The sequence below is a fragment of the Coenobita brevimanus genome, chromosome 88, assembly GCF_032717465.1.
Source record: "Coenobita brevimanus isolate Jiangsu-jjx chromosome 88, ASM3271746v2, whole genome shotgun sequence".
In the NCBI taxonomy this organism is placed as follows: Eukaryota; Metazoa; Arthropoda; class Malacostraca; order Decapoda; family Coenobitidae; genus Coenobita; species Coenobita brevimanus.
The window spans coordinates 14,199,243-14,213,276 of NC_137041.1; the positions used below are offsets into that span (position 1 = coordinate 14,199,243).

Sequence of the window (14,034 nt, forward strand, 5' to 3'; positions counted from 1 at the left end):
GAGGCTATGGCAAACCTAATGTCTGACTTGGCATGTATCTCTGACTGGGGTAAAAATAATCTTCTTGTTTTTAATCCATCAAAAACTCAGTTCTTACACGTATCAACCAGATACAATCTTTCACAGGAGTACCCACTAATGTTTAATAATATACAGCTCAATCTTGCATCATCATTGAACATGTTTGGGGTTTCATTCACTTGGGACTTATCTTAGAAAGATCATATTGAATTTCTTGTAAAATCTGCTTCCAAGAGATTAGGTGTGCTAAGCCGAATCCATACCTTCTTTACCCCTGCACAGCTATTGACTTTATACACGGGTTTTATTCGCCCCTGTGTAGAGTACAACTCTCATGTGTGGGGAGGCTCCCCACATACAGCTCTTCTCAATAGGGTGGAGTCAAAGGCTTTTCATCTCATCAACACTCCTCCTCTTACTGGCTCCCTTCAACCTCTGTCTCTACGCTGCACTGTTGCATTTTATCTCTTTTCTATCGCTACTTCAATGGTCGCTGCTCCTCTACGACGGGCGCGTAGCACCTGTGTAGCAACAAACTCTCATCCCTTTTCTGTCCAACTCTTTAATGCAAGAGTTATCCGTTACTCCCAGTCCTTCATTTATGCAACAGGTCAACTCTGGAACTGTCTCCCTCTGTCTGTATGTCCTACTTGCTATGATCTCCAGTCTTTCAAACGCAGTGTGTCCAGGCATCTCGAAATGAACGGATCTTGAATTTGGCTTTCTTTTGTATCGTTTTTTTTTTTTCTTGAAAGGAAAGGTTTGTGGGCCCCTGACCTTTGGTTCCTTCTTTCTTGCATGAATATACAAACTTATATGTATATATAAATATATATATATATATATATATATATATATATATATATATATATATATATATATATATATATATATCCAGGGTCAGGATCCCACTGTTACCTGGCACGTCCCCGGGTGGTGGATAGGGGAAGGCCTTGTAGATATACAAGGTACCGTCATAGATGGCTCGGACCATGGCACACAATGTAGATACATAGGGCTCCACCGAATGTGTTGAATAAGGTAGCACAAAAATTACATCTTACCAGAAACTATGTGGCAGGGATGTGAGATTATTTGCCACAGCTCTCAAATAAACATGGGTTCTATTGCAAATTATTTGACAGGCGTTCCTGTTTGATCATCGTCTACTTAAGGTCCAACAGCACTACCTCCTGTGGTTACGGGCAGTGTGCCACCGAAAGTGAGTAGGCAGCGTGTTAACAAGTTAGAAACTGGGATAAACTGAAATCCATGAATATCTATGCATAGAATTTAAGAAGCCTCGCGGAAGATTACAAACTTGATAATTACAGGTCTGGAAAACCTTAGTTGAGATATTGTAGGTTTGAGTGAGACCCACAGAAAAGAAGAAAAAGTAATTCAGCTCAAAGACAGCAACCACCTATTTTACTACAGAGGATGACAAAATGAAAGAGTTAGTGGTGTAGGATTTCTAATTAACCGAAACCTTGCAGACACCATTGTTAAATTCAGCAGTGCATCTGACAAAGCACATATGTACGTGTGCATGAAATTGTGTATGTTCATATGCATGGATGTGTGTGTGTATATATATATATATATATATATATATATATATATATATATATATATATATATATATATATATATATTTTTTTTTTTTTTTTTGCCTTAATGACCAGGGGCTCCGGTCCCAATGGTCAATAGGCAAAAAAAAAAAAAAAAAAAAAAAAAAAAAGACAAAGCACCATTGATTGTAAGCAGACTATGCAATAATATACCCTGAAAGTAATGCAACTTTTCAAAGCTAAGATGAAGAAATAGAAACATACTATGATGACATGTCCCAGATTATGGAAGAAGAAAAGACCACATACTATACTCATGAGAGACCAGTGCAAACGTTGGGAAATCAAAAATAAAAATGAAGAAACATGTATGGGAAAATTTGGAGTGGGAGAAAGGAATGAAAGAGGAGAAATGGGGGTAAATTTTACTGAAATGTATAACATTAGAATACTGAACACATTCACAAAAGAACAGGGAGAAAGTGGACCTGGAGAAGCCCAAATGGAGAAAGAATGAAATCGACTTCATTACAGCAGATAAGAATAACACGATCACAAATGTTACAGTTATCAACAAAGTAAATATAGGAAGTGACCATAGAATAGTGGGCTGCACGGCCAGATACAATTTCAAAAGTGCAAGAAAGAAGATGATTGAAGATAAAAAGATATGCCCAATAAAAGTAAACGGGAACAAAGCAGTCTTTCGGTTGGAAATAAGGAACAGATTTCAGGCTCTAAGTAATGCTGAATGTGACATTGATGAACTGAATGACAGACTAACAAAAGTGCTAAGAGAATCAGCAGAGGTAGTAGGAAAACCTAACACAACCAAAGCCAAGAAGTATTCAGAAAAGACACTCGAGCTTACGAAAAAAAAAAAAAAAGGAAATGAAAGTGAAAACAAAGTCAGATGGAACAGAGCGAGCCGAATTAAATAAGCCCTAATGAATGAGGGTGAGATTTGGAAGCTTCCGGTGTTGCTGTTTGCTGATGATACAGTATTGTTGAGTGAAGATGAATGGGAGTTGCAAGGTTTGGTGAATGAATTTGGGACAGTGTGTAGGAGGAGGAAGCTGAAAGTTAATGTAAACAAAAGTAAAGTTATGGTGTTTGAGAGGAATGAAGTCACAGAGTGTGCAGTGAGGTTGGATTGGGAGGATATGGAGAATGTGAGTGCATTCAAGTACTTGGGTAGTGTGATGAGTAAGGATGGAACTTTGGGGGATGAAGTACGTGAAAGGGTACAGCAGGGAAGAAAGGTTGTTGGTACACTGAAAGCAGTGATGAGAAATAGGGAGGTGAGTATGGAAGTTAAGAAGTCACTGCATGATGGTATTGTGATCCCTACCCTGACGTATGGAAGCGAGGCGTGGACCTTGCAAGAGGGGAACAAGTCAAGAGTGAGAGCAGTGGAAATGAGTTACTTGAGAGGAGCATGTGGAGTGACGTGGAGGGACAGGTTGACGAATGAAGAAGTGAAGGAACGTTGTGGGGTAGATGTGGATGTGGTTGAAAAGATTAGGAGAAATACACTGAGGTGGTTTGGACATGTGGAGAGAATGGAGAGTGAAAGACTGACTAAGAGGATGTATGTAGGTGAGGTGGAGGGAGGGAGAGGGAGAGGTAGACCGAGGATGAGGTGGAGGGATGGAGTTGAGAGGTATATGAGGGAAGGGGGAGTGAGTTGGGGGGAGGGGAGTCAAATGGTGGGTGACAGAGTGACTTGGAGGCGTTTTGTCTGCGGCCACCCTTTGCGGGATTAGGGCGTCGGGATATAGATAGATAGATAGATAGATCAACAAGAGACAAAGAGAAGAAAAAAAGAATGAGAAACATGGATCAGATCATAGAAACCATCATAAAAAGAAAAAGTCTGAAACAGGTCCGAAGTAAAATGGCACTATGAAAGCAACAAATTACATCACTGAGAGACAAAAACGATGAAGTTTTTATATGCTGAATAACACGGTGAAGAGAGTTGAAGAATTTTACAAAGAACTGTATGCGTAAAATACCAATAGCTAACTTTTCAGTTGACACAAGTGAAATACCTGAGGTAACACCAGACGAAGTAAATATTCCTTTTAAAAATATGAAAAGAGGTAAGGCTCCGGGAGAAGATGGAATAGTAGCAGATTTACTGTTGGATGGAGGAATTGAAGTACAAAATAGGCATGCTCCACTATTTACTCAATGTATAGAAAAAGAAGAAAATTCCCACATGGTGTAATGCAAAAGTTATTTTACTTTCCAAAAAAAGGTGACTCAAAAGATCTTAGTAACTATCGACCCATTAGGTTATTATCAGTCATTTACAAACTCTTCACTAAAGTCCTTACGAACAGTTTGGAGGAAAACCAACCTGTGAATAGGCAGGATTCCTATGCGGGCATTCGACTACTGATCATCTACACTCAATAAATCAGCTAATTCAGAAAACTTCAGAATATAATAAACCACTGCGCTTAGTTTTGTTGACTACGAAAAGGCTTTCGACTCAGTGGAGCACATAGCAATTATAAACTGATTGCGAGAATAAGGAGTAAATGAGGACACTGTAAAACTGTTCAAAAACATATACAAAGAGGGAACTGCTACAGTTAAATAATTACATAAAGACTTGGAAAAAATTAAGACTGGGAAGGCCGTGAAACGGGGAGATTCAGTTTCACCAAAATTATTTACAGCATGCCTAGAAAGTATTTTCTGAAAGCTAGACTGGGAACACAAAGGTGTGAACATAGTTGGAGAAAAGCTAAACTATTTAAGATTTGCAGATGACATTGTCCTAATCTCAGAAGCAACAGAGACTCTGCAAGAAATGTTAAGTGACCTGAACAGAGAAGGTTGCAAAGTAGGGCTAAAGATAAATCGGAGTAAAACTAAAGTAAGGCCTAATCCACAACACCAATGACCATCATCAGAATAAGCGAAGAAATTCCTGAAGTAGTCAAGGAACGCAATCACTTGGAGACAAACACCAAAATTAGTCAAAGATCATGATAACAAAATAAAAAGACGCATTACAATGGGATGGAAAGCTTTCGGTAAATATCGAGACATTATGAAAAGTAGCTTGCCAGTTTGTATGAAACGAAAAGTATATAACGAATGTATAATTCCAGCTATAACGTATAGGTGTGAGACCTGGAAACTGACAGAATCAACGGAAAATAAATTAATCCGTGCTCAGAGAGCAATGGAAAGGTCAATATTGGGAATATCTTTAAGAGATAGGAAAAGATCAACTTCGGTGAGAGCGCAAACTCACGTCAAAGATATTATAGAAGTTATAAATGAACAGAAATGGAGGTGGGCAGGCCAAGTACCAAGAAAAAAAGATAACCGATGGAGCAAGAGGCTGACTGACTGGACACCAAGAGATTGTAAACGAAGCAGAAAATGGCCAGACAGGAGGTGGAGAGATGAGATACAGAAATTTGTAGGGAAAACGTGGCAAAGATTGGTTCAGTCAAGGAATTCGTGGAAAAGGTTGGGGGAGGCCTTTGTTTAGCAGTGGACTTGTAATGGCTGCTGCTGATGATGATATTATATATATATATATATATATATATATATATATATATATCTATATCTATATCTATATATCTATATATATATATATATATTTATGTGTGTGTGTGTGTACATGGGAGAACGAGGGCTCGCGACCCGCCATGGTAATAAACTTTGTGAGCATTTTTCTGGTAACATACTCCTTTGGCAGACACAAAGGGTGCTGTGGCTGAACTAGTGTCGCATACTATAAAGTATGCTTGCACCCAGTCGGCTTGCGCGGGCCGATTACACTTGGTTCACCGACTACACACACATCCAAAGCCACTACAACACTACAATTACACTTACAAGCACTTCTCACCCTACATACAATCTGTACTAGACAGCCTAAGCCACTTGGTGGAGATACATTGGCTGTTTCGTCCCGATTTCGATCGGGATAGGCCGATCCTGCAGTGGATAGTCAAACGGGTGATGATGATGATGATGTGTGTGTGTGTGGGGGGGGTGTTTACCTAGTGACAGCAAGAGTATTTTTACTTAGGTAGGTATTACGAATGGCGATATTCTTGCTGCCTTCCTTCAGGGATAAATTAATATTTTCCTAGAGATCAGGAAACCATATAAATTATCACTCATTATAGAGTCACCGGCAGGTACCACTACACACAGTGAGTGACACGACAAGGCTGAGTGAGGATATTTCTAGGAAGAGAAGTGAGTCATATCGAAGCAAGTGTTCAAAGGCAGAGTGTGAGGTGTACAGGGTGAAGGCTTAGCGAGGAGAGAGAGGTCGGGATTGGGGAGAGGGATAGGGGAAGGGGTAGGGGACTGGAGTGAGAGGACAGGAGAGAGGTTGGGGTTAGGAGGAAGAGGTGGGAGGAGGGAGAGTTAGGGGACAACGGAAGGGATAGAGGACGGGGTGTGGGGAGAGAGGATAGGTGTACTAATGTGAAAAAAACAGGGAGGGGACTAGGGTGTGGGAGCAGAGGGAGGAGAACGGGGGTAATGGTGCTTAAATAGCCAGTGGCACAGGTGTTGGTATCAGTGCTGAGGGACAGGATGAAGGCCCAGCTGGCTGTGTGTTTGCTGGTGCTGGCTTTATTCACTACATCAGCACTCGTCCGCTCTCAGGTAAACCCGAAGCCTATTTTCTATATCTTTGCCTACTCCCAGGTAAACTCATAGTTTCTACACCTCTGCCAACTTTCAGGTAAATTCATATCTTATCTACTTTGCCTACTCATAGGTAAACTTTATCTTGTACACCTTTGCCTACTCTCCGGCAAATTCATAACAGATATATCCCCTCACAGCTAAATTTGTAACACCTTTATCTACTTCTAGGTAATTTCATGAATTCCACAATTTTGCTAAATCGAATCTAAATTCATAAACACTTTTCTAACATCAGATAATTTTATTAATGTCTTTATTTTTAGAATTCTTTATTGGAGAATTTGCTTCAGATCTTTTTATAACGGCTTCATGAGCAACCTTGGGAAATGAAGGGTATGAAAGCACAGCATCAACCGCTGTATTCTAACCAAAAACATTTATGGCTACGGCCAAAATCTTCCCTTTAAATTATAGCCATCGAGATTGTAAGGGTAAGGAAATACCGATGCGGATAAGATTACATATTTTAAAACTCGTATATTCCCCTTTGAAAGCATTCTTCTAATAAACACCTTTAAGTACAAAGAATGCTACTGTCTTCGTTAATGTTATGCTGCTAACCTGAAATTCAATTGATATTTATCTGTTGCTTGACTTTTAACTGTCTCATGGTTGCATCTTTTAATGCAATTTTCTCTTGCTAACACAACACGATTTAACTCAGCTAAGAACGAGACATAAAAACCTGAGTGTTAATGCTGACACCATTAACCCTCTCTCGGTTGGGAAAACTCTGTTATTCTACTTCAGATAACACAGACCTATATCATTCAGCCGCAAATGAGTCACTGAAGCCTTGGTGTTAAGAATAGTGTTGCGTATCAACAACAGGAAAAAAAAAAATGTGTGTAAAAATACTCGTTCAGGGTTTGCCCTCACTTGTTTACCTGTTGCACTGTATACCAGCGAAAGTTTCCTATGCTGGCTGATGTTCCGAAGCTGGAAGAGGCTTGATTTGTTTCTCTGTCTATGGGCGAGTCCCTTTGATATGATGCGTCAAGGGGAAAAGTGATGAGCATGCCCTAAGTGTGAAGTAGACGCATTGGAATGGTGGGGGAACGCTTATCTATAACAGAGTTACAGTTCGCCCATTTTAGTCTGGCAGAGATTTTCCTCCCGTTTCAGTTTATATCCCACAACTCAAAGATTGGTAAAGTCAATACTATGATTCTGTATTCAGGTTCCTGTTCTCAGACTCAGTTGAATAAAATCGCCTGACTCAAGCTGGAAAAGAACACTAGCCCGTCATGTCCCGACCGATTTCGCACCTCCAATATCCCCCAATCTTGAGCTATTTTGGATTTTTTTTTTTTTTTTGCTAAAACCTCCACTTTTGTTGAGAAACAAAGGAAAATCACCAAGAAAGGGCTTACTGGGGTCCATAAGTAGTCGGAACAGGTGAGGTACCCCGCACCAGGTATCGTATTCTGGCACTGACGCGTGAGGCGCTCACATTTTCTATGGTAGGTAATTTTGGGAGAAACAACAAAGAATACATCTACATTTATTGATTTTGAACTAATAAACAATCACAACAATAATATAATGGTTTTCAATTATATATATAAGAAAAATAAGCATTGTTCCATTGCACGAGCATAATGAGTTTGGTCATATTGGTCACACGCTAGTTGCTAAGTTTCTCATTTCAGTAAACATATCATTTTTTCTACTTGCATAATACTGTTTCAATGCCATTTTACCATTTTCTACTGTATGTAAATGTTTTCAACTGTTTTCATTCATTACAATGACATTCAGCATAAGTAATGTGCACATCTGCTTACTCAGCGTACTCGCTATGACTCTTCTATCAACATACATTATCATTTTTCCACTTTCATAGTGTTGTTTTTTTTTACATTGAACCTTTTCTCAACCAATGTAAATGTTTTCACTCATTTACATTCCTTATGAGGGTATTTAGCTAAATGCTAGGGTATACTCATGTAGCAATCACCCTCGCTACCACTCGTGTTTCAACTTCTACTTTATTTCTTCACTCCCAGTATACTTCCCCACTTACATTACACCAGTTTCCACCTTATACTACTATTTACATAATTACGGGCCTTATTTATTCCACTGAGCGTCAGAATATCGCATCAAAATACCCTCACTAGGAATGTTTCGACTTAGGTAATATTTATTCACTTACATATAACTTTCCACTTATTTTACACCCGTTTCCACTTTATACAACTATTTACATAATTACGGGCCTTATTTATTCCACTGAGCTTCAGAATCTCACATCAGTATACCCTTGCTTGGAATGTTTTCACTTGGAAAATATTTACTCACATAATAATTTTCCACTTATATTACACCCGCTTCCACTTCCATTCTACTATTTACATATATACAGGCCTTATAATTACACTGAGCATCTGTATGTCGCATTTACTCCTGAGTATGAGCGTCATATCGCTTTCACACCTGATCAGAACTGCATCAAGGTGTGATACTCACTAAAACAAGGGTGAATGCAGAGACCCACGTCACACTCTATGCACTCATAGCGGGTGTCTTTTCTCTGAGTGGTGGGTCTCACACGGGAATTACTACACACATGACACCTGCGTTGGGGCCTAGGTCTATTTGGCTGGGGAGGTATAGGAGTGGGGAAATGGCGGGCGGATATTCTCAGGGGAGTTTGGGCAGCAGGGGCAATGAGCGTGCGTTGCTGGGGCTTCTCGACCGCATACCTTGCAAAAATCTCACGTGTAATCTCCCTCACAAACCCTTCAAAGGTTTCCTGCACTCCTGTTGTCATGGCGTGCAGGTGGTGGCAATTGAGGGCAGTTATATCGAGCAGGTGAAAGAAGAGCTTCTTGTATCACTTCATCGTGGTCCTGGCACACTCGACAGTGGATATCATGGAGTCAGACTGGTCCATCAGGCGCATGTTGATGTTATAATCAAGGACAAACTCAGGTTTCCAGATGTGGTGCCTCCTCTCACTGCGGTAATCCACGGACTCTGTACAGTGCATCAAGGGGCGGTGAACCATGGACAATAGGCTGACTTCTCTGTTGTGATTCCACACTGTAGCTAGGATATTGTTAGCCTGGAAGAATACCACCTCATTTTTTTCTAGTTTCCGCCCCACCTTGACCATGTGACGCCGGTTCACCTTGACGGTACCACAGATTCCGGTGTCATGCCTGTGTAGATAATGAGTGAGAAGAGGGCTAGTGTACCAGTTATCCAGGTAAAGGACGTGACCACGATGAAGGTAGTCTTCAATCATTGTCTTTACCACTACCCCAGACAGTCTAATACTCCGATCCTCTATTATGTCTGTCTGTGCACTGGTGTACAAGACTATGTCTTACACATAACCAGTCCTACAGTCACACATAACAAAAATCTTGAACCCAAAACGGTGCCTTTTGCTGGGTATGTATTGCCGAAAGGAAATATTGCCTCTCCACAACACAAGACTCTCGTCTATGACAAGGTCTCTATAGGGATAAAATGAGGAACGGAATTTTTGCCGTAGGTGATCAAAAACCAACCTAATTCACCTCAACTTATCTGTGTCATTTGCATTTGCAGGATCATCAGCATCGTAAAAGTGGAGGCGGCTTAGAATTTGCTGAAACCGATTACGGCTCATAATTTTGCCAAATATTAGTGTCTGAATGATAGGGTTCCTTGTCCAGTATGCTGGAATTCTGTTTTTACGTACAATGCCCATCAAAAGTACAAGGGCAAAAAACAAAAACATTTCTGCAAGGGACACAGGGTAATTATAAATGATGGAATGCCTGCCCCTTGTGCCCAGTCTTTCACTCTCACGGCACTGGCTGCTAGCGAAACGATTGGTTTGTTCCACTAATTGCCACACAAAACCCTCACTGAAAAACAGGTGGAAAAAATCCAGCCTGGTGGAACTACTGTGAATTCCTGGAGCCATGCAGCCAGCGCGCCCCTGCTCAGTGAAGGAGTCAATGATCAGAGAAAAATCACTTCCATCCTCCCAATTCCAGTTCAGATAACCCTCGCCTCCATCGTCCCAGTCGTCACCTTCATTGGGGTGGGGAGGAGATGCTGGTGGGGGAGGGAGGGGAGGAGCAGTGCAGATGGCTTCTCCACACGCACTCCTCTTCCCTCGGCCTTTACTCTTCCCTTTTCCCTTATCCTTACGGCCTTGGGGAACATCACGGGGCTGTCGGGAGGAAGTCTGGGAATATTGGGGAGCATAAGACATGCTGGGGAGTGGTTCCTCCTCACCTTCCCCCTCTATCACCACACCACGTGATTCATCACGCACTCTTACTGCCCCACGTGATAAGCACTGCCGCCTCACGCCACCACGGGAGAGTGATGACTCACTTCCGCCACTCTCACTTTCAATTGTCGCCCCAGAACTTTCCATTTCACTCCCCACTCCCTCCACGCCACTTCCGCCCTCCCCAAACAAAACACTAGGCCCATACCTGCTAGGACGACGTGCTGTGCGCTCGGGGCCGCGATGAGTGATAATTTCGCGGCCATACCACGTGGAAGCACGTCCCACGGCTCCGTCCTCGTCCTCGTCCTTGTCCTCGAAATCGGGCTCCACATCACGTAGGGGCTGCCTGGAGGTGGTTGCACGCTGTTTTGGTGCAGGCTGGCCCTCTCTAGCAGCACGATACGTCATGTTGCACTGCTTCCTGGGGGACGGGACCTCCTCATCACTGCTGCTTGTTTCCTCCTCCTCTGGTTGGACATAATCTTCGTCCACCACCTTGTCATCGAGTGGTGAATCACTGTCGCCTGTGTAGGCGTCCAGGGCAGCTTGGATTTCCTCCTCTGAGAGACTTTTGTGCACCATGTCTGACCTGGGTCACTGCTAACAGGTGAGTGACCGAGCCGAGGGTAAGCACGGGTCGTGCAGGGTTGCCGAGTGTCCCCGCCTGGTGGCAGTTAGGGGAAGGTCGCGCGACTATACATACCAAAAATCAAGCGTGATATTTGAAAATTTTGAAAATTATGAACCTTGCAATTGCACGACGTACCCCCCTGGGGGTAGGGGGGTTTTCAAGAATACTCCCCCAGTATCCCTGCTTGTCGTAAAAGGCGACTAAAAGGGTTGGCGGAGGGTTAGTGCCCCTCCCTGGAAAACAACTAACTAAAAAAACAAACAAGAACCCTCGGACAAGGACTGACCAAACAATGACGACCCAGGACTGGACAAAGGACTTGGTAATGAGTACATGGAATGTAAGAGGAGCGAATGATGAGGTGAAAGAGAGAGAGATTGTCCAGGTGCTTGAGGGTGCGAAAGTGGATGTATGTGGAATAACTGAAACAAAATGGAGAGGAGAAAGTGTGAGAGAATGGGAGTATGGATGGGGTATATGTGCAGGAGTAGGTGAGAATGAGAGGGCGAAGGAAGGAGTATGTATAGTTGTGAGTAAAAGATGGAAGAAGAGCATAAGACAGTATGGATCAGTTGGTCCAAGGATTGTGTGGGTGAAGTTGAAAGTTGGAATACAAATGTGGGCGATTGTGTGTGTGTATGCGCCAACGCAAGATCGTGCTAGAGGAGTGAGAGAAGAGTTCTGGACAAATGTGGAAGTGTGCATAGAAAAGTTTGGAAGGAATGAGAGAGTGTTTTTGATTTGTGATATGAATGGTAAAGTTGGTAATGTGAAGGTGGATGGAATAGTTGGTGAGTGGGGTGTGCCTGCTGAGATAGATGAGAATGGGAGTGCGTTAGTGGACATTTGTGCTGGGAGGGGGTTGGTGATAGCCAATACCCTCTTCAGGCATAAAATGATCCACAGGTATACATGGCGAGTGATGAGAAGGGTGGGTGGTGAACTGAATGAAAGGAAGGCAATGATTGATTATGTGTGTGGATGAAAGGATGCAAAGATGTGTAAAGGATGCAAGAGTGTATAGAGGTTGGGGGAATGGACTTTCTGACCACTACTTGGTGGTGGCCAGAATTAGGATGCAAGTAAGATGGAGGAATAGAAGAAGGGAAAGACGAGAGGAAGGAGTAGTTGCAAGGAGAGTGGAAAGGTTACAAGAGGATGAGAAAAAGGCAGAGTATAAGAGAGAAGTGGAGGAACGATTGGGTAAATATGAATTGGAGCAGATGGGGGACGTGGAAGGTATGTGTAAGATATTTACAGAAGAAATATGTGCAGCATGTGATGTGGTGTGTGGAAGGAAGAGAAGACGGAGGGGGGTGCAAGGAACAGTGTGGTGGACTGAAGAGGTGAAACAGGCTGTGGCACAAAAGAAGAAAGCATAAAATGAATGGATGAGAAATAGGGGCGTGGAAGAAGTTGAGAGGCTGAAGAGAGAGTTATATGTGGAAAGGAAGAGAGAGGTGAAAAGATTAGTAAGAGAGAGTAAGAAGAGAGTGGATGAGGAATTTGGAAGGAATTTGAGTGTAAAGTGGAGGGACTGTAAGACAATGTTCTGGAGAGAAGTGAAAAGAGTAAGACAGGGTGGAAATGAAGTTAGCAGGGGAGTGAAAGATAAAAATGGTAGATTACTAGTGGAGAAGGGAGAAAAAGTGAGCAGATGGAGAGAACACTTTAAGGAATTGTTGAACGTAGAGGATGGAAGTAATGCGAGTATAAGTGGCTGGGGAATGGCTGGCAGAAGGAGGGAGGTGAGAAGACAGGAAGAAATCAGTAGGATAGAAGTTGTGGAAGCAATGAAGAAAGTTAAATCGGGGAAAGCCCCAGGAATTGATGGAGTGTGTGGTGAAATGCTGAAGCATGGGGGAGATATAGTAGTAGAATGGATGTGGAATATGTGCAGATTGGCCTGGGAGGAAGGTAGAGTCCCGGAGGATTGGAAGTCAGGTATAATTATTCCCTTGTACAAAGGAAAAAGGGAAAAAGAAGTGTGTGGTAATCATAGAGGCATTTGTCTTCTTAGTATAATAGGAAAAGTGTATGGTAGGGTACTTATAGACAGAGTTAGAGAAAGAATAGAGAAATTAGTTGGAGAAGAACAGGGAGGCTTTAGGAAGGGAAGAGGTTGTGTAGATCAGATATTCATTCTTAGATCTTTAGTGGAAAAGTTTCTAGAGAAGGGAAAGAAGTTGTATGCGGCTTTCATGGATTTGGAGAAAGCATATGACAGGGTGGATAGACAAGGATTGTGGAAAGTGTTAAGATTATATGGAGTAGATGGGAAGTTGTTGAATGCTGTGAAGAGTATGTACGATGGTTCGAAGGCTGCAGTGCGTGTGGATGGTGAACTAAGTGAATTTTTCTCTTTGAAAGTTGGTTTGAAACAGGGATGTGTCATGTCTCCATGATTGTTCAATCTGTACATGGATGGGGTAATAAAAGAGGTACAAGGTAGGGTAGTGGATGTTGGAGTGGCCCTGGTGAGAGAGGATAGTGTTTGGAAACTCCCTGTACTGTTGTTTGCGGATGATACTGTGTTGTTGAGTGAAGACGAAGGGGAGCTGCAAGGCTTGGTGGATGAGTTTGAGAGAATGTGTAAGAAACGGAACCTAAAGGTGAATGTAGGGAAGAGTAAAGTGATGGTCTTTGAGAGAGGTGAAGTTAGTGAATGTACAGCGAGGTTGGATGGTGAGGAATTGGAAAATGTGAGTACGTTTAAGTATTTGGGTAGTGTGATGAGTAAGGATGGAGGTTTGGAGGGTGAAGTGCTTGAAAGGGTACAGCAGGGAAGAAAGGTTGCTGGTTCCTTGAAAGCAGTGATAAGAAACAGGGAACTGAGCATGGAAGTGAAAAAGTTACTACATGACAGTATT

The 14,034-nt window shown here is 42.3% G+C and overlaps 1 protein-coding gene across 1 annotated transcript in view; it reads left to right on the plus strand.

Annotated features, from left to right (window-relative positions):
- Window positions 1-6,176: 6,176 nt before the first annotated feature.
- Window positions 6,177-14,034, plus strand: part of LOC145411136 (uncharacterized) — a 47,062-nt gene continuing 39,204 nt past the window's right edge. Inside the window, exon 1 of the mRNA XM_080281188.1 lies at window positions 6,177-6,248. Within this exon, the coding sequence (XP_080137314.1) occupies window positions 6,177-6,248 (72 nt within the window). The remainder of the gene's footprint in view (window positions 6,249-14,034) is intronic.